The following is a 27,829-nucleotide window of genomic DNA, read 5'->3' as shown; positions in this document are numbered from 1 at the left end:
TAAAGGGCATTGTTCTGGGGATAATTTCAACCTCTGCAATGTATTTCACCTTCAGCTACTGATATGTACCATCTTTCTTAGCTCCGTCTTAACTTGGTTTTTGTTTGAGAATTAACTTGGGAGTTTTTAATTATTAAAAATGTCATACACGAACAGCAAACCCAACAAGAATGTGATAGTTCTGATGTTTTGAAGATATATAGTATCAATTTTAAATCATTTTTAAAATGCTGAGCTTTTAGGACCAGATTCACCTGTGCGCTCTGGAGGCTTTGACATTCCAAAGCTGCACAAAGCTGCTAGAAAATACTGGACAACTGAGCTGGGTTTAGAGCTGACTTGCATTGCTACAGTGGAGCATGGCAGCTGGAGTGTTTGACTCAGTTTCTCCATCCTTCTCATCCTCACATTCACAGGGAGCTACATTTGTTAGAGGAACAATTATGCATTACTTTTAATTCAAAAACTAACTAATAGATTTGTAATTTTTTGGAACATTCATTCTACTCTCAAAGAGCGTGTTCTCTAATTTGGGGAGGATATGGTATTTTTAAATATATAAAAAAGAGATTGAATGTCTGCTTCAAGTACAAAACTTAACTCAACTGTGAAGCCAGGACTGGCACCTCCATAATATAGGACATAGAGAAGGCCAGGTCAACAGCTTAGATCACTTCTAACTGGGACCACTGTAACATAAGAAATAACTCACCCAATCATTACCTTTTCTCTAGAGCTAATTTGCATGTTGCAGCTCTATAGGTTGTAATGAGACAGTAGTGTGGAACTTTTCTTCTTTCCAGGGGTGAAAGTAGCTTAAAGGACTTGCTGGTACTCCGGAGTCCTAAGGAGGGGGCGGGGCCTCAACTGGAAGAGGCATGGCCTCTACCAGAAGAGGCGGGCCCTTTAAATCCCCAGGACCTTTAAATTCCCGGGCCCTTTAAATCTGGATTTAAAGGCCCGGGGCTATGGCTCTGGTAGCAGCAGCTGGGAGCCTCGGGCCCTTTAAATCACTCTGTGAGGTCCCAGCTGCAGAGGTGGCTGGGACCCCTGGGACTCGGGGGCGATTTAAAGGAGGAGATTTAAAGGGCCCGGGGCTCTAACTGCCACTACCGCAGCAGAGCCCCAGGCCCTTTTGAATTGCCGACAGAGCCCCGGGGGTCCAGGGCAGGGCCCGGGGGTCCAGGGCAGGGCCCAGGGCTCTGGCTGCCGCTACCCTCCAGGGCCCTTTAAATTGTCCCCGGAGCCCTGCTGCCGGAGCCCTGGGGTAGTGGCGGCGGGACTCTGGTGGCTATTTAAAGGGCCTGGGATGTGGAGGGAGGGGTTGCAGGTTGTGGGAGGGAGTTTGGGGATGGAAGGGGGTGCAGGGGTGAGAGCTGTGGGGTGAGACTGGGAATGGGTTTGGGGTGTGGCTGGGGATGAGGGGTGCAGGGGTGTGGTGGGGGCTCAGGGCTGAGGCAGAGGATTAGGGTGTGGGGGGATGAAGGCTCTGGCTGGGGCTGGAGGTGAGGGCTTTAGGGTGTTGAAGAAGCTCAGGGCTAGAGCAGAGGGTTGGGGTGTGGGGGGATGAGGGCTCTGGCTCGGAGTATGGGCTCTGGGGTGGGGCAGGGCTGGGAATGAGCTTGGGGTACAGGCAGGCTGCCCCGGGACTGGAGCCAGAGAGGAGGATTCCCCCCAGCCCTCTCCCCACCGGCAGCAGCGAGCTCTGGGGTAGGGGCCCCCTTCTCCCCCCCGGCAGCATATTCACCCCCACCACTGTCACTGCATGTGCTCCTAGGGCCCCTCTCAGGTCCAGGAATCTCCCTCACCTCTCCTGTGATGGGTGCTGGGGGGGTTGCCATCACATGGGCACCTCGTCCCCTGCTGCTGCCGCCCCTCATTGTGGCCTCACTGGGGGTGGGGGATGGGACTGCCCCTTGCCCAGCATGGGGCAGGAGTGGTGACCGTGGGTGGGGGGTGGGGTGGCTGTACTGGTGGAGGGTCCCTCCAGAAAATGAAAGGGTCTGAGGGGGAAGGGCAGGGTAAGGGCAGCCTGCCCTGGCAGTAGTGGATAGGGGGCACTAGGACCCTGCGGCGGCAGTTGATGCAGGGAGGCAGCATGGAGCTGCAGGGGATGCTCTGCCCAGGGACTCAGGGAGGCGTGGGGGCAGCAAGGGGGAGGGCCAGGGGACTCTCGGGGGAGGCGGGCGGAGGGGGGGGCAGCAGTGGGAGACCTGGCCCCGAACATTGGTGGAGCCGGGTCCCTGGGCCCTCAATATTGCTGGAGCCATGAGCCCATATAACTCACCTCTGCTGCTTGCTGGTACATTGTACTGGGGTGTACTGGCTTACTTTCACCTCTGCTTCTTTCATATGGAAATAGCAACATTGACAAGTTAATAGAAAGTTGTGAAATCCAGTCGAGGGCTTCAGGAGATGCAGAGTGCACTTTTTCAATACCTCCTGGAAATGAAAAGATGGGGCACTTGTTCACAGTGTGTCCAATGGTTGGGAGGTCTCCACATTCACACCTGTGGCAAATCCTTGATTTTCCATTTGTGCATGTAACAGTCTAATGTGGTTGATGGTTGTCCAGTGTCTTCACCAGAGCAAGAAACCAGCCAATTAGATATGAGTGTGAGACTGAACTCATGTGTTGAGAGGTCTCATTGATAGATGAGTTGACCTCCAACCGTCACTGGTCCTTAAAGGTCCCATAGTTGCATGCTAGCTTGTACAGCCGTGGTATAACGACTCCGATGGCACTGCTGCACGTGAAGCAGCAAGAACATTGCAGTCTTGAGCACCAAGAGATTTCAGCATCATTTGAAGCTGTCTCTTCTGAGAGTGTAAACTTCAAAACAAAGCAGAATCAATTGTTTCCTGAGCTAGCTCTATTCCTGAGACCCTGATTTAAGTCCTAAGCAGATTCCTTCCACCTCCATCCACTGCCCCACCTCCACATCCAGCTTCAGACATTTTCTTGTAAATTATAAGCATTTAATTTGTATATGTATAAATTTGAATTGACTAATTTTTATACTTGCCAAAATTGTGTGTATTCACATTTATCAATATGTCTCAAACCTATACACTTAATGTGGAGGCACTGGTAGTGACTTCAGAGTTATGGCTGAGTCTGGACTTCCAACCTTGCCCTGGTTTCTACCCCCTCTAACTTTGAATTGGAGTATCTGATTTAGCTGCACAATGGGGTGTTTGAGATTGGCTGGAAGGATTTTCATTGAGAATTTGGAAGGCTCAAGATTAGATATTTTTTGTACTTAATCAGGTATTTTTTGTGGTTCAATTTTTTCCCCAGTCTCCCATGAATTTTCAGCCGCAGTGGTGAGTTTTCTGAGCTCCTTGTTTCACAGAGATGGCTGTTTGCAAAATCAGCATGGGCTTTTGCTCATGCACAAGGCATTTCACAGGAAAGAATGAGGTGTGTTTAGAAAATGAGTTAGCTAAAGGTGTATTAATTAACACCTTTTCCCAGTGCAGACCAGGGGTGTGACATTATAAAAGTCTTCCAGGTTCAGAGAATGAGAGAGGCAAAGCGGCAGGGAAGTGGTGGGAACTAGATCAGAGAAGTGGGGTGTGTGGGAATGAAGAGGAAAAAGTGAGACTAGAGGGGGGGAGGCAGGGGAGTTGCAGGGAGGGAAGTGGACTGCTGCTCGAAAATGAGGCCACTTGTATGGGTGTCTAAATATGGATTTAGGAGCCCAACTTTGGGCATCTGGATTGGAGAAGTTTGCCCTGAATTGTTTAAAATAACAATTAGAACATAAGAACAGCCATACTGGGTCAGACCAAAGGTCCATCAATCCCAGTATCCTGTCCTCTGACAGTGGCCAATGGCAGGTGCCCCAAAGGGAATGAACAGACAGGTTATCATCAAGTGATCCATGCCCTGTCACCCAATCCCAGCTTCTGGCCAAGGCTAATAGCCATTGATGGACCTATCTTCCATGAATCTATCTAGCTCCCTTTTGAACCCCGTTATAGTATTGGCCTTCACAACACCCTCTGGCAAGGAGTTCCAGAGGTTGACAGTGCGTTGCGTGAAAAAATACTTTCTTGTGTTTGTTTTAAACCTGCTACCTATTAATTTCATTTTGTGGCCCCTTGTTCTTATATTATGAGGAGGAGTAGATAACACTTCCTTAGGCCTGGTCTACACTATGTGGTTAGGTCGAATTTAGCCGCATTAAGTCGATTTAAAAATGACTGCGTCCACACAACCGACTCCGTTCCATCGACCTAAAGGGCTCTTAAAATCGACTTCTGTACTCCTCCCCGACGAGGGGAGTAGCGCTAAAATCGACCTTGTTGGGTCAAATTTGGGGTAGTGCGGACGCAAATCGATGGTATTGGCCTCCAGGAGCTATCCCAGAGTGCTCCATTGTGGCCGCTCTGGACAGCTCTTTGAACTCCGATGCACTAGTCAGGTACACAGGAAAAGCCCCGGGAACTTTTAAATTTCATTTCCTGTTTGGTCAGCACGGCGAACTCAGCAGCTCAGGTGACCATGCGGTCCCCCCAGAATCGCAAACAAGCTCCAGCATGGACCAAAAGAGAGACACTGGATCTGATTGCTGTATGGGGAGAAGCATCTCTGCAGGCTGAACTCCTATCAAAAAGAAGAAATGCAAATATATTTGCCAAAATCTCACAGGGCATGTTGGACAGAGGCTACAACAGGGACACACAGCAGTGCTGCGTGAAAGTTAAGGAGCTCAGGCAAGCCTACCAAAAGACAAAGGAGGCAAATGGTCACTCTGGGTCAGAGCCCCATACATGCTGCTTCTGTGATCAGCTGCATGGCGTTCTAGGGAGGGACCCTACCACTATCCCACCACTGTCCGTGGACACCTGCAAGGGGGGAGTCTCATGCAACAGGGAGGAGGATTATGGGGATGAGGAAGAGGAGGAGGAGAATGCGCAGCAGGCAAGCAGTGAATCTGTTCTCCCCAGCAGCCAGGACCTTTTCATCACCCTGGAGCCAATACCCTCCCAAGGCGGGATCCCCGATCCTGAAGCCGGTGAAGGCACCTCTGGTGAGTGCACATTTGTAACTACAGTACAGGGTTTAAAAGCAATTGTGTTTAATGTTTGATTTGCCCTGAAGAATTGGGATGCTCTCCTGGAGGTACTCTGAAAGCCTTTGCAGAAGGTTTCTGGGGAGAGCTGCCTTATTTCGTCCTCCAGGTGAGGCCTCATCTGGAGTACTGTGTCCAGTTTTGGGCCCCACACTACAAGAAGGATGTGGATAAATTGGAGAGAGTCCAGAGAAGGGCAACAAAAATGATTAGGGGTCTAGAGCACATGACTTATGAAGAGAGGCTGAGGGAGCTGGGATTGTTTAGTCTGCAGAAGAGAAGAATGAGGGGGGATTTGATAGCTGCTTTCAACTACCTGAAAGGGGGTTCCAAAGAGGATGGCTCTAGACTGTTCTCAATGGTAGCAGATGACAGAACGAGGAGTAATGGTCTCAAGTTGCAATGGGGGAGGTTTAGATTGGATATTAGGAAAAACTTTTTCACTAAGAGGGTGGTGAAACACTGGAATGCGTTACCTAGGGAGGTGGTAGAATCTCCTTCCTTAGAGGTTTTTAAGGTCAGGCTTGACAAAGCCCTGGCTGGGATGATTTAACTGGGAATTGGTCCTGCTTCGAGCAGGGGGTTGGACTAGATGACCTTCTGGGGTCCCTTCCAACCCTGATATTCTATGATTCTATGACACTTTACCATGTCAAGCCAGTAGCAAGTATTCTGGAATCATTGCAGCACAAAGCATGGCAGCGAATGGTCCTGGGTTTTGGTTGCATTCAAGCAACATTCGGTCTGTATCTTTCTGTGTTAGCCTCAGTAGAGTGATATCATTCATGGTCACCTGGTTGAAATAGGGGAATTTTTGTAAGGGAACAGTAAAAGGACTCCGTTCATGCTGGGCTGTTTCCATCTGGATAAAAGGGATCATCTCAGAGAATAGCCATGTGATGGGGGGGAGGGGTGAAGGGATCATCCTGGAGAATAGCCACGCAGTGGGGTGGGGGTAGGTATGTGCTTCACATCCACCCGAAAACTGCAGCCCCTCCTTTTAAATGTGAAACCCAGCCCATTGCTTGCTCTGGGAAAGGAGGGCGCTGCAGTTTGAAAACATTCCCACATGTTATGAAGGCGTAAGAAGCCAACCCCACATACCAAAAGGCTTCCCATGGCTGACTGGAAACCGAATTCTGTTGCCCAGCCGTGTGTCACCATACCAGCAGGTGCTCAATATAAAAGGCAAAATGCAACCTTGTACCTAAAGCACATATGCTGTCTGCTGTGAATTGCTTGATTCACTGTGAAAGAGTCTCCCTTTTGTTTTCAGAAATGTATCATCTTAAATTTTACTCTCCCTTTTTATCTCCCCCCAGGTGCAAATGTTTCTATGCTCCCACTATCATCTCCGTCCCAGAGGTTATCGCAGATCAGAAGGTGAAAAAAACACTTGCGATGACATGTTTTCCGAGCTCATGCAGTCCTCCTGCACTGATAAGGCACAGCTTAATGCATGGAGGCATTCAGTGGCAGAGGCCAGGAAAGAATTAAGTGAGCGTGAAGAGCGGATACAGGACACGATGCTGAGGCTAATGGGGGAGCAAATGGACATGATGAAGCGTCTGTTGGGGGAGCAAACTGAGATGATGAAGCATCTGTTGGAGCTGCAGGAAAGCCAACAAGAGCACAGACCCCCACTACATCCACTGTATAACCACATGCCCTCCTCCCCAAGTTCCATATCCGCCTCACCCAGACGCCCAAGAACGCAGGATGGGAGGTTCCGGGACCCAGCCACTCCACTCCAGAGGATGGCCCAAGCAACAGAAGGCTGTTATTCAAACAGTTTGATTTTTAGTGTGGCTACAATAAACAATGTGGCCTTGTCCTTCCCTCATCCCCCCTTCCCCCCCACCCCTGCCTGGGCTACCCTGTCAGTTTTTTTTTTAAATTAATAAAGAAAGAATGCATGGTTTCAAAACAATAGTTACTTTATTTTGAAGTGGGGAGGGTGGTTGGCTTACAGGGAATTAAAATCAACAAAGGGGGCGGGTTTGCATCAAGGAGAAACACATACAACTGACACACTGAAGCCTGGCCAGTCATGAAACTGGTTTTCAAAGCCTCTCTGATGTGCAGTGCACCTCGCTGTACTCTTCTAATCGCCCTGGTGTCTGGCTGCTCAAAATCGGATGCCAGGTGATTTGCTTCAACCTCCCACCACACCATAAATGTCTCCCCCTTACTCTCACAGATATTATGGAGCACACAGCAAGCAGCAATAACAATGGGACTGTTGGTTGCGCTGAGGTCTGACCTACTCAGCAAATAGCACCAGCGAACTTTTAAATGTCCAAAGGCACATTCTACCACCATTCTGCACTTGCTCAGCCTATAGTTGAACTACTCCTTACTACTGTCCAGGCTGCCTGTGTAAGGCTTCATGGGAGCAAGGGGTAAGCTGGGTCCCCAGGGATAACTATTGGCATTTCAACATCCCCAGTGGTAATTTTCTGGTCTGGGAAGTAAGTCCTTTCTTGCAGCTGCTTGAACAGCCTGGAGTTCCTAAATATGCAAGCATCATGCACCTTTCCTGGCCATCCCACATTGATGTCGCTGAAATGTCCCTTGTGATCCACCTGTGCTTGCAGCACCATTGAGAAGTACCCCTTGTGGTTCACGTACTGGTTGGCAAGGTGGTCCAGTGCCAAGATGGGGATATGCGTTCCGTCTATTGCCCCACTACAGTTAGGAAACCCCATTGCAGCAAAGCCATCCAGTATGACCTGCACATTTCCCAGAGTCGCTACCCTTAATAACAGTGTTATACCAATAAAATAAAAACCAGCAGGATCTTATTAAAAGGGAAAAGCAAAATGCCACATTTATTGTGAATACAGAAAGAATCATTGTAAGCAGTTAGTTATAGCTATAACATTCCATTCAATTTCATATTCATTCACACATTCATTCATACACACACACACACAGGTTCTGCAAGGTTGTTAACATAGTTACCAGCCTTAGAGTTGCTCGTGCCAAGCCACTGGCCAGGTGGCTTGGACATGAGGAGGGAGCAGGGCCTTGTCAGATGCACATCTGACGCTCCTGGAAGTTGGTTTGCAGAATCAGAGCCCAAAGTTCTCAGTTTCTAGAGTCCATTTTTATAGGAATTTATTCCTATGCCAGTCTATGGGAATTGCTTCATCATGCTGTTGCTGAATCAATCAGCAGATGGCACATTCCTGACAGCTCCGTGCTGCCACATGTTATCTTGTTCTTCGGTTCTCCCATCCTTGAGGCTGTTGGGTGTTGCCCTCCGGGGGTCCTCTGGTTGTTTCCACTTGATGCCTTCTTCAGCCGATGGACACTGGATTCTTAGGCTGGCACCTCCCTGATCATTCATTTATTATCCACGCCAAGCATCCATCCACATACATTCTCTATCTCTATTTTAATCACAATTGTTAACAAAGCGAGATAAATACACCAAAAGGGCGGGGAGTCTCTGTGTCCTGTTTCTGTTGTTACAAAATATCGCTTTGAGAATGGACTCTGTCTTAGGATGTACTAACACAATTAACAGCTTGCAAGTTTCACACAGAGAGGAAGAGAAACAGTAAAAACAAGAGACCAAAACGCAAGAGATCTCTTAATTAGTAATACCCTGGGATTTAAACTATGGGGAGTTAAACTCATTTGTGATTTTAATACAGAACTTCTTTAATATGATCCAACAACAGAACGTCAATGATTGCATTGGCTACTTGGATCACAGCAGCCCCCACAATAGACTTGCCCACTCCAAATTGATTCCCGACTGACCAGTAGCAGCCAGGCCTTGCAAGCTTCCACAGGGCTATTGCCACTCGCTTCTCAACTGTCAGGGCAGCTCTCTTCTTGGTATTCCTGAACTTCAGGGTGGGGGAAAGCAACACACAGAGTTCCAGGAAAGTGGCCTTAAGCATGCGAAAGTTTCGCAGCCACTGTGAATCATCCCACACCTGCAACACTATGCGGTCCCACCAGTCTGTGCTCGTTTGCTTGGCCCAGAATCAGCGTTCCACTGTATCAACCAGCCCCACTGCCACCATGATGTCCCAATTGCCACAGCCTGTGCTTTCAGGAACGTCTGTGTCCATGTCCTCATCAAAATCCTCCTTGTGCTGACGTCTCTTAGCCCAGTTCTGCATATACTCCAGGATAATGCGCGAGGTGTTTACAGTGCTCACAACAGCAGCAGTGACGGTGAGCTGAGTGGGCTCCATGCTTGCCATGGTATGGTATCTGCACGGGTAACCCAGGAAAAAAGGCGCAAAACGATTGTCTGCCGTTGCTTTCATGGAGGGAGGGGCGACAGTTGGCATGTACCTGAAACCACCCACGACAATGTTTTTGCCCTATCAGGCATTGGGAGCTTAACCCAGAATTCCAATGGGCAATGGAGACTGCGGGAACTGTCGGATAGCTACCCACAGTGCACCGCTCTATAAGTCGATGCTAGCCACAGTAGTGAGGACTCATTCCGCCGACTTAATGCGCTTAGTGGGGACATACGCAATCGACTGTATAAAATCGATTTTTAAAAATCGACTTTGATAAAATCAACCTAATTTCGTAGTGTAGACATACCCTAATTTACTTTCTCTATACCACTCATGATTTTATAGACCTCTATCATATCCCCCCCTTAGTCGCCTCTTTTCCAAGCTGAAAAGTCCCAGTCTTATTAATCTCTTGTCATACGGAAGCTGTTCTATGCCCCTAATCATTTTTGTTGCCCTTTTCTGAACCTTTTCCAATGCCAATATATCTTTTTTGAGATGGGGCGACCACATCTGCATGCAATATTCAAGGTGTGGGCATACCATGGGTTTATATAGAGGTATTATGATATTTTCTATCTTTTATCTATCCCATACTTGATGATTCCCAACATTCTGTTCGCTTTTTTCACTGCCGCTGCACATTGAGTGGATGATTTCAGAAAACTATGCACAATGACTCCAAGATCTTTTTCTTGAGTGGTAACAGCTAATTTAGACCCTATCATTGTATATGTATAGTTAGGATTATGTTTTCCAATGTGCATTACTTTGCATTTATCAACATTAAATTTCATCTGCCATTTTGTTGCCCAGTCACCCAGTTCTGTGAGATCCTTTTGTAGCTCTTCACAGTCTGCCTGGGACTTAACTATCCTGTGTAGTTTTGTATCATCTGCAAATTTTGGCACCTCACTGTTTACCCCTTTTTCCAGATCATTTATGAATATGTTAAATAGGACTGGGCCAAGTGCAGATCCCTGGGGGACACCATAGAATCATAGAATATCAGGGTTGGAAGGGACCTCAGGAGGTCATCTAGTCCAACCCCCTGCTCAAAGCAGGACTGATCCCCAATTAAATCATCCCAGCCAGGGCTTTGTCAAGCCTGACCTTAAAAACTTCTAAGGAAGGAGATTCCACCACCTCCCTAGGTAACGCATTCCAGTGTTTCACCACCCTCCTAGTGAAAAAGTTTTTCCTAATATCCAACCTAAATCTCCCCCACTGCAACTTGAGACCATTACTCCTTGTTCTGTCATCTGCTACCACTCAGAACAGTCTAGAGCCATCCTCTTTGGAACCCCCTTTCAGGTAGTTGAAAGCAGCTATCAAATCCCCCCTCATTCTTCTCTTCCGTAGACTAAACATCCCCAGTTCCCTCAGCCTCTCCTCATAACTATTTACACCTCTCCATTCTGAAAAATGACCATTTATTCCTACCCTTTGTTTCCTATCTTTTAACCAGTTACCAATCCATGAGAGAATCTTCCCTCTTACCCCACGGCTGCTTATTTTGCTTAAGAGCCTTTGGTGAGGGACCTTGTCCAATGCTTTCTGAAAATCTAAATACACTGTATCCACTGGATCGCCGTTGTCCGCATGCTTGTTGACCCCCTCAAAGAATTCTAGTAGATTGGTGAGACATGATTTCCCTTTACAAAAACCATGTTGACTATTTCCCAGCAAATTATGTTCATCTATGTTTCTGACAATTTTGTTCTTTACGATAGTTTCAACCAATTTGCCTGGTCCTGAAGTGAGGCTTACTGGCCTGTAGTTGCGAGGGTCACCTCTGGAGCCCTTTTTAAAAATTGGCGTCACATTAGCTATCCTCCAGTCATTTGGTACAGAAGCTGATTTAAATGATAGGTTATAGATGACAGTTAGTAGTCCTGCAATTTCACATTTGAGTTCCTTCAGAACTCTTGGGTGAATACCGTCAGGTCCTGGAGACTTATTACTGTTTAGTTTGTCCATTTGTTCCAAAACCTCCTCTAATGACACCTCAATTTGGGACAGTTCCTCAGATCTGTCACCCAGAAAGAATGGTTCAGGTTTGGGAATCTCCCTCACATCCTCAACAGTGAAGACCGATGCAAAGAATTCATTTAGTTTCTCTGCAATGGCCTTATTTTCTTTGAGTGCTCCTTTAGCATCTCAATTGTCCAGTGGCCCCACTGGTTGTTTAGCAGGCTTTCTGCTTCCGATGTATTTTTTAAAAAAATTCCTATTACTTTTGGAGTCTTTAGCTAGCTGTTCTTCAAAGTCTTTTTTGGTCTTTCTAATGATATTTTTACACTTCATTTGCCAGAGTGTATGCTCTTTTCTATTTTCCTCATTAGGATTTATCTTCCACTTTTTAAAGGATGCCTTTTTGCCTCTTAATGCTTCTTTTACTTTGTTGTTTAGCCACGGTGGCTCTTTTTTGGTTCTCTTGCTATGTTTTTTTAAAGTGGGGTATACGTTTAAGTTGAGCCTCTATTATGGTGTCTTTAAAAAGTTTCCATGCAGTTTGCAGGGATTTTACTTTTGGAACTGTACCTTTTAATTTCTGTTTCACTAACATCCTCATTTTTGTATAGTTCCCCTTTCTGAAATTAAATGCTACAGTGTTGGGCCGCTGTGGAGTTTTCTCCGCCACAGGGATGTTAAATTTAATTATATTATGGTCACTATTACCACGCAATCCAGCTATATTCACCTCTTGGACCTGATCCTGTGCTCCACTTAGGACTAAATCAAGAATTGCCTCTCCTCTTGTGGGTTCCAGGACTAGCTACTCCAAGAAGCAGTCATTTAAGGTGTCAAGAAACCTTATTTCAGCATCCCTTCCCAAGGTGATATGTACCCAGTCAATATGGGGATAGTTGAAATCCCCCGTTGTTATTATTATTGAGTTTTTTATTTTAATAGCCTCTCTAATCTCCCTGAGCATTTCAGAGTCACTAACATCATCCTGGTCAGGTGGTCTGTAATATAGCCCTACTGCTATACTCTTATTTTTCAAGCATGGAATTACTATCCATAGAGACTCTATAGTACAATTTAGTTCATTTAAAATTTTTTACTTCATTTGATTCTATGCTTTCTTTCACATATAGTGCCACTCCCCCACCAGCACGACCTGTTCTGTCCTTCCGATATATTTTGTACCCTGGTATTACTGTGTCCGATTGATTATCCTCATTCCACCAGGTTTCTGTGGTGCCTATTATATCAGTATCCTCATTTAATACTAGGCACTCTAGTTCACCCATCTTATTATTTAGACTTCTAGCATTGGTATATAAGCATTTTAAAAACTTGTCATTTTTTGGCTGTCCCCTATTGCATGACGTAATTGAATGGGACTTTTTTCATTTGACTGTTTCTCATCAGATCCTCCCTGTATTTTATCATTTTCCATCCTCTCCTCCTTATTAGGACACAGGGAATCTTCATTTATAGATCCTCCTCTAAGGGATGTCCGAATCACATGCTCCTCTGCACCTATCAGCTTTCCCCCAGCCCTTAGTTTAAAAACTGTTCTACGACCTTTTTAATTTTAAGCACCAGCAATCTGGTTCCGTTTTGGTTTAGGTGGAGCCCATCCTTCATATATAGGCTCCCCCTCTCCCAAAAGTTTCCCCAGTTCCTAATAAATCTAAACCCCTCCTCCCTATGCCATCATCTCACCCACGCATTGAGGCCCTGCAGTTCTGCCTGTCTAACTGGACCTGTGTGTGGAACTGGAAGCATTTCAGAGAATGCTATCATAAAGGTCCTGGACTTCAGTCCTTACCTAGCAGCCTAAATTTGGCCTCCAGGACCTCTCTCCTATCCTTCCCCCTGTTGTTGGTACCTACATGTACTACGACCACCGGCTCCTCCCCAGCACTACACATAAGCCTATCTAGATGTCTTGAGAGATCTGCAACCTTCGTACCAGGCAGGCAAGTCACCATGCGGTTCTCTTGATCATTGCAAACCCAGCTATCTATGTTTCTAATGATTGAATTGCCCATTACTAATACCTGTCTTTTCCTAATAACTGGAGTACCCTCCCCCAAAGAAGTATCCTCAGTGTGAGAGGATACCACAACATCATCTGGGAGGAGGGTCCCAACTATGGGATCGTTTCCCTCTGCTCCAGTAAAGCAGTTTACATTTAAAGTAGTTTACATTTATACCGCCCCTTCCCTTCGAAACTGCGTATGCAGAGCAGCACTGAGCTACAGCCATCCATTATCTAAGTTCATATACAGGTAGGATGGATAAAATCCTGGCCCCATCGAAGTCAGTGGGGGTTTTGCCATTGGCTTAAAGGAGGCTGGGATGTCACCCCAGAACTGTAGCATCTGAGTATGTAACAGGAAGCACTGTGAGACCTTTCACCGAATTAGGCTTTTTAAAGTTTCATCTCCCCAATCCGCCCCAAGAAGGATAAAGGCTGATTTGACTGTATTGCAACCTGTGGCTGTGGAGACTGTTGGTGTCGTGAGACTAGATGTTTAGACTGTTAAGCCACCTCTCAGACAATCACATCTTTCAAAGGCAGTAAAATCAGTTCCTTAACATAAAGACTGGAATTGGTCTCTGTCACTGCGTTAGGAAAGATCTCTCCAAGTTACCTTCCTGCTACTTGCTTGGTGTTTGATCCTGCTTGGACTTGTAAGTGGAGTGCTCACAGCATCTTATAGGATGGTGTAATTTCTTCTTCCAAAATGTTGTCCTTGGGCCCAATCCTACTTCCACTGACATTAATCGGAGTTCCACCTTTGACCTGTATTGAGCCCCCTTGCTTCTGTCCACTTATTTACAGTGGGTGCTTAAAGTTCCCTGTCCTGACTGCAGCTGTGCTTCAAAAATCATGCCATAGCAGACAATGCAAAGGTGACACAAAGGGTGCCCGTGGCCCATAGCTGAGAAGTTTAGGACACTAGTTGAAAGGGGTAGATGAGAAGGCCAGTGATATCATAGCTAAAGAAGACTGGTCCAAGCCTGGCCTGCTGGTGAGTAGCTTTGTAGGTGCCTCCTCAGATATGGTGCCAGAGGCAGCTGTCTCCTTAGCCTGCAAATGAGCAATGGAATTTGCCCCTGCAAATAAGCAATGGAATTATCCTTCATCAAAAGAGGCAATGCTCAAAAGAATGATCCTATTAGATTTGGATAGGCACCCAAAAGTTCAGATGCTTCTTCAAAGTTTAGTACCTGAATTAAGCTAGATCAATATTAGCCAGTTGCAGATCAACCGAGTGTCCACACAGGGCTTTGCACCAGTGTAACTAAATTAATTAAAATGGGCCACTCTACCTTGAAGGTCCCTTATATTATGTGCTAACTACTTATACTAAACATAGAATCATAGAATATTAGGGTTGGAAGAGACCTCAGGAGGTCATCTAGTCCAACTCCCTGCTCAAAGCAGGGCCAATACCAACTAAATCATCCCAGCCAGGGCTTTGTCAAGTCAGGCCTGAAAAACCTCTAAGGAAGGAAATTCCACCGCCTCCTTAGGTAACCCATTCTAGTGCTTCACCACCCTCCTAGTGAAATAGTGTTTCCTAATATCCAGCCTAGACCTCCCTCACTGCAACTTGAGACCATTGCTTCTTTTTCTGTCATTTGCCACCACTGAGAACAGCCTAGCTCCATCCTCTTTGGAACCCCCTTCAGGTAGTTGAAGGCTGCTATCAAATCCCCCCTCATTCTTCTCTTCCGCAGACTAAACAATCCCAGTTCCCTCAGCCTCTCCTCATAAATCATGTGCCCCAGCCCCCTAATAATTTTCGTTGCCCCCCGCTGGACTCTCTCCAATTTGTCCACACCCCTTCTGTAGTGCAGGGATCAAAACTGGACACAGTACTCCAGGTGTGACCTTACCAGTGCCAAATAGAGGGGAATAATCACTTCCCTTGATCTGCTGGCAGTGCTCCTACTAATGCAGCCCAATATGCCATTGGCCTTCTTGGCAACAAGGCATATTGCTGACTCATATCCAGCTTCTTGTCCACTGTAATCCCCAGGTCCTTTTTTGCAGAACTGCTGCTTAGCCAGTCGGTCCCCAGCCTGTAGCAGTGCATGGGATTCTTCCTTCCTAAGTGCAGGACTCTGCACTTGTTGAACCTCATCAGATTTCTTTTGGTCCAATGCTCCAATTTGTCTAGGTCACTCTGTACTCTATCCCTACCCTCCAGCATATCTACCTCTCCCCCCATTTTTGTGTCATCTGCGAACTTGCTGAGTGTGCAATTCATCCCATAATCCAGATCATTAATAAAGATGTTGAACAAAACTGGCCCCAGGACAGATCCTTGGGGCACTCCACTTGATACTGGCTGCCAACTAGACATCGAGTCATTGATCACAACCCATTGAGCTCAATAATCTAGCCAGCTTTCTATCCCCCTTATAGTCCATTCATCCAATCCATACTTTAAGTTGCTGGCAAGAATACTGTGGGAGACCATATCAAAAGCTTTGCTAAAGTCAAGATATATGACATCCACCGCTTTCCCCATATCCACAGAGCCAGTTATCTCATCATAGAAGGCAATTAGGTTAGTCAGGCATGACTTGCCCTTGGTGAATCCATGTTGACTGTTCCTGATCACCTTCCTCTCCTCCAAGTGCTTCAGAATGGATTCCTTACCTTGAGGATCTGCTCCATGATTTTGCTGGGGACTGAAGTGAGGCTGACCGGTCTGTAGTTCCCCAGGTTCTTTTTCTTCCCTTTTTTAAATATGGGCACTATATTTGCCTTTTTCCAATTGTCCGGGACCTCCCCCAATCGCCACGAATTTTCAAAGATAATGGCCAATGGCTCTGCAATCACAACAGCCAACTCTCTCAGCACCCTTGGATGTATTAGATCTGGACCCGTGGACTTGTGCATGTCCAGCTTTTCTAAATAGTCCTTAACCTGTTCTTTTACCACTGAGGGTTGCTTACCTCCTCCCCATACTGTGTTGCCCGGTGCAGCAGTCTGGGAGCTGACCTTGTCTGTGAACACCGAGGCAAAAAAAGCTTTGAGTACTTCAGCTTTTTCCACGTCACTATGTTGCCTCCCCCATTCAATAAGGGTCCCACACTTTCCCTGACCACCTTCTTGTTGCTAACATACCTGTAGAAACCCTTCTTGTTACCCTTCACATCCCTTGCTAGCTGCAACTCCAATCATGCCTTGGCCTTCCTGATTACACCCCTGCATGCTTGAGCAATATTTTTATACTCCTCCCTAGTCATCTGTCCAAATTTCCACTTCCTGTAAGCTTCCTTGTTGAGTTTAAGTTCACTGAAAATTTCACTGTTAAGCCAAGCTGGTCGCCTGCCATATTTGCTATTCTTTCTGCACATTGGGATGGTTTGTTCCTGCACCCTCAATAAGGCTTCTTTAAAATACAGCCAGCTCTCCTGGACTCCTTTTCCCCTCATATTAGCCTCCCAGGGGATCCTGCCCATCAGTGACCTAAGGGAGTCTAAGTCTGCTTTTCTGAAGTCCAGGGTCCGTATTTTGCTACACTCCTTTCTTCCTTTTGTGAGGATCCTGAACTCAAGCATCTCATGGTCACTGCTGCCTAGGTTGCCACCCACTTCTACTTCTCCTACCAATTCTTCCCTGTTTGTAAACAGCAGGTCAAGAGGAGCATGGCCCCTAGTTGGTTCCTCCAGCACTTGTACCAGGAAGTTGTCCCCAACACTCTCCAAAAACTTCCTGGATTGTCTGTGCATTACTGTATTGCTCTCTTAGGAGATGTCAGGGTGATTGAAGTCCCCCATTAGAACCAGGGCCTGTGATCTGGAAACTTCAGTTAGTTGTCCGAAGAGAGCCTCGTCTACCTCATCCTTCTGATCTGGTGGTCTGTAGCACATGCCCACCCTGACATCACCCTTGTTGCTCTTGCCTCTAAACTTAACCCAAAGACTCTCAACAGGCTTTTCTCCAGTTTCATACTGGAGCTCTGAGGTGTTTCACCTTGTGTTTCACTGTGATGGTTGGAGTACCTTTCCGAGACCTGGAGAAGAGCTCTGTTTGGCTTGAAAGCTTGTCTCTCTCATCAACAGAAGTTGGTCCAATAAAATATATTACCTCATCCCCCTTGTCTCTTTGATATCCTGGGTCCAACACAGCTACAACCACACTGCATATAAAAAACCCCTGTTAGTTAAACCAGTGGAACTTGTGTGTTTAGACAAGGCAGCAATCTCACTTGTTGATATTACTGGAGGTCCTGTCTCAGATCTTTCACAGCTGTAGGGGATGGAGTGATGAAGCAGGACTGGAGGCCTGGTCAGAGGAAAGGCAAGGCACTCTCCAGGAACGGCTCCTTGGCAGTGAGAGTTGGGAGATGGCTTGGAGCAGGCAGAGTCCCCTGTCAGTTCACAGAGGGCTGGATTGTAGCCTGAGATGGATGCTTTACTTTCCCTCCACTATTTATGCACAAAGCATTTATCTCATTTTTCATCTCCTCCTGGTTATTGGTCTCTTTCAGGCGGCTCAAATAACTTGATGGGCCAAATTCATCCCTGGCACAAGCCCTTTGAAACAACAGCAGGGAAACATTTGAGCCAATGAGTCCCACTCTTTCCCCAGCACCTTGCCAAGGACTGACTGAGTCCTGTAGTCTCTCTTTCAGCTGCCTTTTACTATATTATCAAGGATATGGCTCAAGCAGTGCCCTTTATTATATAGAAACTGCTTTCACAGCTGAACCAAATCCCCAGTGAAGTCCCCCTGAAAGGCTTTTATGAAAAATGCCTCTCCCTTAGTTCAGATTCTAAATATCCCCATTCTCTTGGGTTTTTAAATCCACCTAGCTGTGTCTGCGAAAGGAAAGCCTGTTTAACTAGCACGCGAATCATAATTTGCAATTCTTTCCTGCTACATGGTGAATAAAACAGCAAAAATAAAGGAGAAGGCTGACAAAAGTGAGCTTGTTCCCTTATATGCTACTGAATCACATTGGCAAATCTAATAAAGCCACATTGCACGTAAAGTGACCCTGGTGTATGAAGTGTCATATTCAGGTACGAAGCTGTAGTTCATTATCGTGCATAATCAATTCTATTACCTTCATTGACCCCAAATTCATGAATGTTCACAGGGAGATAGAGGTGTGCATAGGAGGAGACCCCCAGTGGCCAAAATGTGAAATATATCAAAATAAAACGGACTATGATAAACATGTGGGTACTGGAGGAAGGACCTTTGAGGTCTGTTCTCATTGCACTACTGAGATCTGCACAAACATATGAGACAAAATTCTTCATTGATCTCAGAGGGATTATGCAATGGGTGAATCTGTGCAATGGGGAGGGTCCTTCACGCTGATTTTTCCAGACTGAGATCTGTGTGTTTGGAGGTGAAGGAGCTGCCCCCCACTTCCATTGAAGTCAATGGAAGGTTTGCCTCTGACTTCAGTGGCAGCAGGATTAGGCGCTAAAGGTCCTTTGTTACTTTTCATCATCATCAGAGCAGGGATATTAACGTCAGCATCCTGGCTAAGTTCCCATGTGGGTGATTACTTTCTGCTGACCTACATTCCCCCTGGAGGCTCAATTTTACTCTTCTTCACTTCCTATTATATGGAATCACTGTGAGCTGTTAGATCCTTAGTCTGCACAGTTGTTAACTTTGTCTGCCTTTCCTCCTAACCTAGCCATTGTGTCTTATCACTTGTGTTATGTCCAACTAAATACTGAAACCCCCAGGGGCATGGATCGTGTCTTTCATTGATTGGAAGGACCAGGCACACGTGTGGCACTACAATGAGAATATCTCCCTTTTACTCCTCTGCTTTATATGAAAGTCCCAGGTTGGCTGGAAAAAGACAAAATGCGTACACGCCTTAAAATGAGGACAATTTTGTGTTTGTTTCCAACATGGTACAGAAATATCACTTCCCACTGACCCTGAAAGTCAAAAATCAAAAGTACACTCCATAAATAAATAATGCTTGGGTTGTGTGTTTAAAAATCAATTGCTAATTTGCTTTTAAAATAACACTGCTTAAGCATTGACCCTGCAGTGAAAAGGAGCATTAAAGCAACAATTTATTACCCTTTAAAGTGATTCTGATGTCCCTGTCCACACAACCTAATTACTTTCTTCTGAGAACTTTGCACGTCAGTGCTAGCAGAATTTATTTAACTTACGCTTAATATTGATCCGGGACATGTGCCTGACTCCTCAGAGAAACGTGCCCTCTGAAGGTTAAGCAGAACTGGTGTCACTCCACTTGCTTCATTGACCAGATGCCACCGAGGGCGGCCTTGACCCTCCACTTTAGTTTACTAAGCCATTTAAGCTAGTTAGAAGCATCTATGCTGAACTAACTTGGCAGAAGTGTTTCCAACTAAAATAGATACAGCAGCTTTCTTTAGGAGGAAGCTGCATGGTGGATTAACCCTATGGTGGGGGGAACATCTTAACTCTAGCATTGTGGATTTGAACTGGCTGCTGAGTCCCAGTACCACAGAGTTAAATGAAATGCTGCCCCAGCAATTTATTACTAGGAGAGAATGGAGATGGCTTAGATTAAGAAGATTTTGTCTGTCTTTTCTAATTAAGATTGGGCCTTAAGAAGCTTTACTGTCCCTTGAAGCCACATGGACTAAAATTAGTATGTTGGGTCCCCTTTGAAATGCCAACAAGTTGATTGAGAAAACCACAGAGAGGGCATCCAGGGCTCAGTTTACTGCCAATGCTGTGGCTTCCGGTTTGGAAGATAGTGAATCCGGGGGACAGAGCCTTATGGAATAGAGTGAAAATAATGCAGAACACCAAAGCATACACAGAGTGACCTGGTGAAGACTGCATTATAAAGAAGAAGCTGGGTGAGGAACAGCCTGCTGGACCTACCAAACTCTTCACTGTGCAGAAAGCAAGCAGCTGTGGCAACTGGACTATGCACAGGGGTGTCCCAAAAGGGCAGAGCTTTCAGGCTGTGGGGTAAACTCAAAGCTGCAATACCATCCTTAACTCCAACACCTCTACTCCTGGATGGCAATGGCAGCTGGATATGGACAGTTGAGAATCCGTCCCCTCCACTCTTCTTCGGCATGCCACTGTCCTGCCACTACTCACCCGATACAAAGCCTTTACACACACACACACACACAATTAACCTGTGGAACTCAATGCCACAAAAGATTATTGAGAACAAGAGCTTGGCAGGATTGCAAAACAGGATGAGACATTTTTTAAGTCTGAATTCAATCTTACTGTCACCAGTGACGGGAGTGACTCCACTGAAGTCAATAGCAGCATAGTAATGGGGTCAGTGAGAGAAGAATTAGACTCTTCTGTGAATAACAAAAACATCGGCAGTTTCGTTCAATGGAATAAAGCATGCTGAGGAATATAAGTCTTCATGCTTCAGGATACAAGTCAGCCTCTAACTGCCTGGGGTTAGGAAGAATCTGCCCCTGTGGAGATTGTCCACTGTGGAGTTTCTTACACTTTCCTCTTAAGAATCTGATGTTGCCCACTGGTGAGACAGGACATCAGACTAGATGCACCACCAGCCTTTGCCATAATGGCAATTCCTGTATCCGACTCACATAGGACAATGTGCTGGGAGCCCCATGGAACCATGCTCAGTGGCACACACAAGGCATGTATGGCCTGCAAAACTTGCTCTCGTAGCTGTGCATGCACAATTAACACGTCACGCTTATGCATGATTTTATGCATCTATATACAGTCTGCAAAAACAAAGCTATGTTAACAGTTCCAGACTCCATGCCATCAGCAGTGTTTTCCCATTTGGCCAAACAATGCCATGTACCCATATCATGAGACACAAAGCTAATGTGTAATGAAATCATATCCTACTCCTAACTCCTATGTAGGAGCATAATAATCTGTCCTTTATGCTAAAATATCAGCTGGTAGTGTCACAACAAATGATCACACTTAATATACTGAACAAATATGTACAATCCCAGTTATGCAAATTGGTTCTATCTATCACATTTTCAATTCTCTGTGTGGAAAATATAGGCATTTACTGCATTCCCCAAAATTCATATTTAAAAGGCACAGAAAAAGATTAGCAGAACACAGGAGCAGAGTTAAGGTTATTTGGGTGTGGGTCACTAAGGGCCATATTCTGCTCCCTTTCTCACACTGTGTAGCATGAGTAGTCCACTTATTGTTTCTAAAGAGGGTGCTGCTTACCATGAGTACGAGTGGCAGAATCTGCCCTAAAGAAATTCTCTTTTCTTATAATGTTCATGTGTGCACGTGAATTGGATGGTAAGATTGGTGGCAGAAGGCAAAAGGGTCTCATTCTGCTCTCACTTACATTGGTAAAAATCAGGAACAACTTTACAGAAGTCAACAGAGTTACACAAGTGTAAAACTGGAATCAGTGAAACCAGAATCAGGCCTAAAAATTCTCATGCCCGTACTGTTCACACATTCACTTCAGAATAGATAGATGTGAAAAGTCACATTAAATATTTTAAGAGCAACCTTAATTCTTCCTTCCTTGTAATCTTGCTATGTAATATAATTGTCCAACAATGTTTTTTTATATTTATGGTATGCTATAAGGCATAACTTACATAAGGACAATGAATAAAGCCAGTGTTGGGTGTAATTTTAGCAGAAGATGTATGTACATATACACTGTGTAGGGTGTATATGTATAGCAGAAGATGTACTATAGGAAGATCTGTCTTAGTTAAATACCAATATTAGATACACAACAGTGTTCTTTGTGTAATGTCAAAATAATTGCAATGTTAGTATTCTGCAATAAACCTTGAAATGTATTTCAACAGAGTACATGTATGCCATAGACTTCCATGTGTAGTTTGGTGCGAGGCAGTTATAATTACTGTGGATTTATTTGCACTTAATAGGCTGCAATTTTTGTTTTAAGCCTTTTTTTAACAGTCTGTGTATAACCTATAAACTGAAATGCTATGACTCTTGATAGTTATATCTTAGGAGTTAGAGTTAAGGTGGTGATTAGAATATCTCATGTGGATTTTTGTACATCTGCTTGTTTCTAAGAGAAAGTCTGAGCCGGAAGGGTATTAGAAACTTCAGGGTATATTCAAAGGTGAATCTCATTGTAAATGGTTATAAAGGAATCTAAACTAAGGTAATTCACACTGTCTTTTGGCACCATAAAATGTAAGTTAGACTCACTTAGACTAACATCTGTTCATCAATGTAACTTACCCTCTCTTACACATCAGCTCTGAATTTGGCCCATTGAGAACAAGTGAGTCTACACTGGTGTATAGCAGGTATACAAGGAAAGTAATTCCCGGAAAGATATGAGGAGTGCATTATTGAAGGCCTATTTGTTAAGCTGCCTCTGGAAGGAAGATAGGCTGTGTGTCACTAAAAGTTGTGGAGTAGACTTCTTGTGAAGTGTATTACTGAATGAAGCCGGGCTTCACAGGGGAGATCATTCACTGTGATCATCTAGGGGTAGCTACAACCTTGTAAGATGCATCTTGTATATAAATGACTGTCTGGCCTGTGCCGAAAAGTGCTACAAAATGATACATACATGTATTGACAACTGTAGGAAAAAAACTGCATGCATTTATATTGTTTAAGGAATAGTATGTGCTCAGTATGTAATTAGAATCTGTGTGATAATGATGCCTTTGTACAGGGGGCAGAGTTAAGGTTGCATGGGCAATCTTGACTACTTCTTTGAGTGACTGTCCGCAGGTATTCTACTGCTAGTGCACATGCACCCTATGTGCGTGAGATCAGACTCTGTGGAATAGCAGTGTCTGTTGGGGCTGTGCCTGCGCCCCAAATACCTTGTGGTGCCCTGTAGCTGAGGGCATAAAGGGCAGGGTAGCTGCAAGCACCCTTCAGTTCCTTCCAGATTCCAGGTGATATAGGACTCCTCAGCAGCAGGGAAGGAGGGCAGGTTGTGAAATCCATATAGACAACACATTTCAAAGGCCCACAGGAGGGTAAGTAACTGTTCTTTCTCCTTTGAGTGATTGTCCAGCTAGACTCACTTCTGGTGACCCTCAAGCAGTGATCTCATGTCTAGGGGTGCTCAGAGTTTGCTGACACAAGGACCATAAGGCAGCTCTGTCAATGTGCGCATTAGATCTGGAGCCCCGCACCACGGGGTCATGCTGGGTGAAGGTGAATGAAACTCTTGAGCTATGTCCACCCTGAGCTCCAGACCTCAGTTGTCATCAGCTGCCGAATCGGCGAGAGCCTCCAAACCCTTCTCTATGCAATCTTCTGAGGGGAGACGGAGGAAAAAGCACAGGTCTCAAGGCAATAGGAGATTTGCCTCACCAGCATCAATAGTGTTGGAGTCTAAATTAGCTGTTACCATTCAAGAAAGAGATCTTGGTGTCATTGTGGATAGTTCTCTGAAAACATGTGCTCAATGTGCAGCAGCAGTCAAAAAAGCAAACAGAATGTTGGGAATCATTAAGAAAGGGATAGATAATAAAACAGAAAATATCACATTGCCTCTATATAAATCCATGGTACAGCGACATCTTGAATGCTGCATGCAGATGTGGTCACCCCATCTCAAAAAAGATATATTAGAACTGGAAAAGGTACAGAGAAGGGCAGCAAAAATTATTAAGGGTATGGAATGACTTCCATATGAGGAGAGATTAATAAGTCTGGGACTTTTCAGTTTGCAGAAGAGATGACAAAGAGGGGAGATGAGAGAGGTCTAGAAAATTGTGACTCATGTGGAGAAAGTGAATAAGAAAGTGTTATTTACCCCTTCTCATAACACAAGAACCAGGGGTCACCAATGAAATTAATAGGCAGCAGGTTTGAAACAAAACAAACAAAAGGAAGTACTTCTTCACACACTGCACAGGCAACTTGCAGAACTCATTGCCAGGGGATGTTGTGAAGGCCAAAACTATAATAGGATACAAAAAAGGGACTAGATAAGTTAATGGAGGCTAGGTCCATTAATGGCTATTAGCCAAGATGGTCAGAGATGCAACCCCATGCTCTGACTGTCCTTAGCCTCTGATTGCCAGAAGCTGGGAGTGGACAACAGGGGATGGATCACTCAATGATTGCCTGTTCTGTTGATTCCCTCTGGCATTGGCCACTGTCGGAAGACAGGATACTGGGCTTAATGGACCATTGGTCTGATCCAGTATGGTCGTTCTTATGTTTACCTCTCCTTCACAAGGAAGGAACCCAGATATTTTTTAATCTAGGGTCCTTGTAGATAGCCAGATATTATGCTCTTTCTTGTGCAAAAAAGCACAAGGGAAGGATTTTAAATGTCATACATTTAATAGGCCTTCTTGTCTCATGGCATCTCTTTCTTCTCCAGCTCTTTCTCACTCTCAGATGCTCCCTTCTTGGCCCATCCACCACCTCCCTGGGGAAAATCACAGCAGCAATTCTTTGTTCAGCCATGCCTCCGATTTAGAAAGTGTAAGTCATCCAATCAGGCAGCAGAAATGATGTCATGTGATTCAGGTGACCACTCATGCAGCCTGAATAATGAATAATCATACCAGCCACTTCCACAAAGAATCTGGTTGATGGAAATCATTTGCCCCAAACAATCCGGTGATGTGTTACACATGCTGCCTAAGGTCTAATAAATAAGGTTTGTGAATGGTTTGCTACCCTGAAAAGGGGATAAATGTGCAATGAATGTGATTTGTTCTGAACAGTTCAGTCAGCTCCAGCTGTCTGGTTTCTATTGTAGCAAGGATGAGCAGCTCGTGTGTGACTCTGGCTGAGGTCCTGCAGCTGAAGGGAAACCCTCTGGAGGAGGAAGAGATATGGGCTCTCTTACACTTGGCCACAGAAAATCTTCTCCAGGACCTGCCCAAAGGTGAGTGGATGGTTTATGTTTCGGTAGCTCTCCATCTACCTGCCTACACTGGTCACCCTGGAACATTCATATTGTTCTGAAGGACTCATTGGATTCCCCATTACCAAGACAAAGAGCAGTGATGGGAAAGGCAGGATCCTTTAGAACAGACTGAGACATTTTTAAATGTGACAGCTATCTCTGTGTAATCTGCTGGGACACCAGCAGGGAGTTCATTACAGGATAGCTTTTTCCTCAAGCGCTAAATTGCTGCTCTGAGGTCACGTCCTCTGCCCAGCGTCCCACAGGTATTCTTTATGATGGAGTTGTCTGTGACAGCAGGAGATTTGAAATCCCTTCCAGGAAGTATCTTCCAGTCCTCTGTTAAAAAGCTGGCACACCCTGCTACAATGACGCAAAGTGCTAGGCCATCAAAGTGTGTAACTAACATTCCTGTGTTGGCAATAAGGGAAGACAAGACAAATCCAGGTGGCTACCCATTCAGCTAGTAGGAGGCTTTTATTCTTCTTGGTGATAAGCAGATGGGCTGAGAATTGCGAGGCAGGTCACGATGAAGGGGAACAGGCAGCAGCAGAAGTCTAGGTTGGTGCAGGGCTGAGTATTCTGTCGCTTACGTTTTACGTATCGGTCATGCCAAGCGAATGCCACAGTTTGAGGTGTTATTAAGCCTCTTGAATGTCTCTGGTTTTAAGTAAAATGATAAAAGGTCTAAACAACCAAGCTTCCCTAGAAACAATAATTGCTTTCTGATACAGTGCTATGGAGGGGGAAAGCAGATGGGGACAGGGTTAATTGATTTTTATTATTTTAAGGGCCTTTAATTTTTTAACTAAAGACATGCCCAAGCTGTTACAAACATCAGAACTTGCCACTAGTATTGAGTGTATAACTCCTTTGGCTGTGTACCCCTGTGGCTGTATGACTCCTTAATCTTTCCTTCCTTGTCCTCATGTCTGGGATGCACAAGTCATGTTTCAGATGTAAACTGAAGATGATTAATCTTTTTGTCAAAATGCCAAAAGACAGAGGCATGTAGGGTTCACACCCTAGCTTTTATCTTTTCAAGACCCTCATTCCGTCTACATGGTCTAGGCTGGAGGGAATGACTTAGTAGCCCGAGTCTCCTGTTTCTGTTACATACATGGTCAGGAGCCCCAAGTACAAATACTACCAGAGTCAACTCAGTCCTTCTTCTTTTGAATGGAAATAAACCAAGTTGAGTCTGTGTGGGTCTTTTTGATAAACCCCTGTCTTGTGTTTATGGACATTTGAACCCATCCTCTTTGGTGTGTTTGGTCAAACTCACATGGATGGACGGACACACATACACACTCTGTTTTGCAGCATGCTGTGTATGGATTGGTTGGATTTACTCCAGTTTCATGCCAGAGGGGGCTACACTTCAGCAAAACTCAGCATTGACTTCAGAGGGAGCTGTTTGGTGCTCCGCAGTTCTGAAAATCTGGCCAGTTATTTAGATGTATAAGTATGGATTTGGGAGCCTAACTTTCAATTGTAAAGTGCTTTTGGATCCTTTGGGTTGAAATATACTATGTATATAAAGCTGAGAGAAGGCTGAGCCACAAAACCTGAATACAAACATACCTAGAGTAGCAGGGATTTGGATCCACGTGTTTGGTTTGACCCATTTTATGGGGCAGCTGTGAAACTTGGATGCAGATAAAAACTTCCCCAAAGTTCATGCGGGATGGTTTGGATCTGGAGTTTCCATTTAAAAAACACAATAGTATCTCATAGTAATTGGTCAACAACTGCAGGGTCGCTATTGTAAGATGCAGGGTTACATGCCGAGCTGGTTGACTGTGGAGCGACAGCATAGAGCAAAAAGTGGCCCAGCAAATGGCAGAGTTCAGTGTCCTGTTGGTGAAATTCAGTGGGAGTTGGGTGCTTACCTCTCTTAGGCCCCTTTGAAAATGCCAGCCTGAGTGTATTAATGCTTTACTAGCAGATGACCCCTGCTTGCCAGGTAGCCTCATGTGGTTTGACCTACAAGGCCTAGTAAGAATCACAAATTAAATGTCTTGGTAGAGGTCAGACAGTCTGCACGTGTGACTGACTTGATTTTCCTCTCCTGTGCACTGGTGTTAATCAGGAATAGCTCCACTGAAGTCAATGGGGTTATATAGGTGTAAAAGTGGTGTATGTGAGACAAGAATCAGATCCCTGAGCATCCATGTGACAAAATCAGCCCTGGCACAGGTGGCCACAGTCCCAGTGGCTTCAGTTTTGTTCTCCTGGCCAGGCCATGGGTGGATTTGTCCACATGAGTTTGATGCTACAGCCTCAGCAGCTCATTGTCCTAGCAGAGTGAATTGAACCATATTAACCCTGCTTTCCTGCTGGTCCTGTTTTTCAGACCCACTTATCCATGTGATTTGCCCATGGTCAATGGTACTTTCAGCCAGAGGAAGTTTGTCTTTCCAAGACAATGTGTCTCACCCAGAGGCTGCCCCTTTCAGGGCACCAGAACTGCTCCATGGACAGAATAAAAACAAGCATGTTGGACTGACAAAGGTGAGGGTTTCTGACCAGCCTGATTGTACCTTGGAGTTTGTTAGGCAAAATATCCAGGTCCAAATGTGTCAGCACAACAGACCCAACATCTAACATCAGACTCCCTCTCACAACGGCAGCAAACAAAACCAAG

The 27,829-nt window shown here is 45.3% G+C and overlaps 1 protein-coding gene across 1 annotated transcript in view; it reads left to right on the top strand.

The window, feature by feature from the left end:
• FRMPD2 (FERM and PDZ domain containing 2) overlaps positions 1-27,829 on the top strand; it is a 176,520-nt gene that overhangs the window by 41,884 nt on the left and 106,807 nt on the right. Inside the window, exons 3-4 of the mRNA XM_074958563.1 lie at positions 25,033-25,161; positions 27,539-27,696. Of these exons, the coding sequence (XP_074814664.1) occupies positions 25,033-25,161; positions 27,539-27,696 (287 nt within the window). The remainder of the gene's footprint in view (positions 1-25,032; positions 25,162-27,538; positions 27,697-27,829) is intronic.

The sequence above is a fragment of the Natator depressus genome, chromosome 7 (assembly GCF_965152275.1).
Source record: "Natator depressus isolate rNatDep1 chromosome 7, rNatDep2.hap1, whole genome shotgun sequence".
Lineage (NCBI taxonomy): Eukaryota > Metazoa > Chordata > Testudines > Cheloniidae > Natator > Natator depressus.
This window is presented reverse-complemented; position numbering and strand designations above follow the sequence as displayed.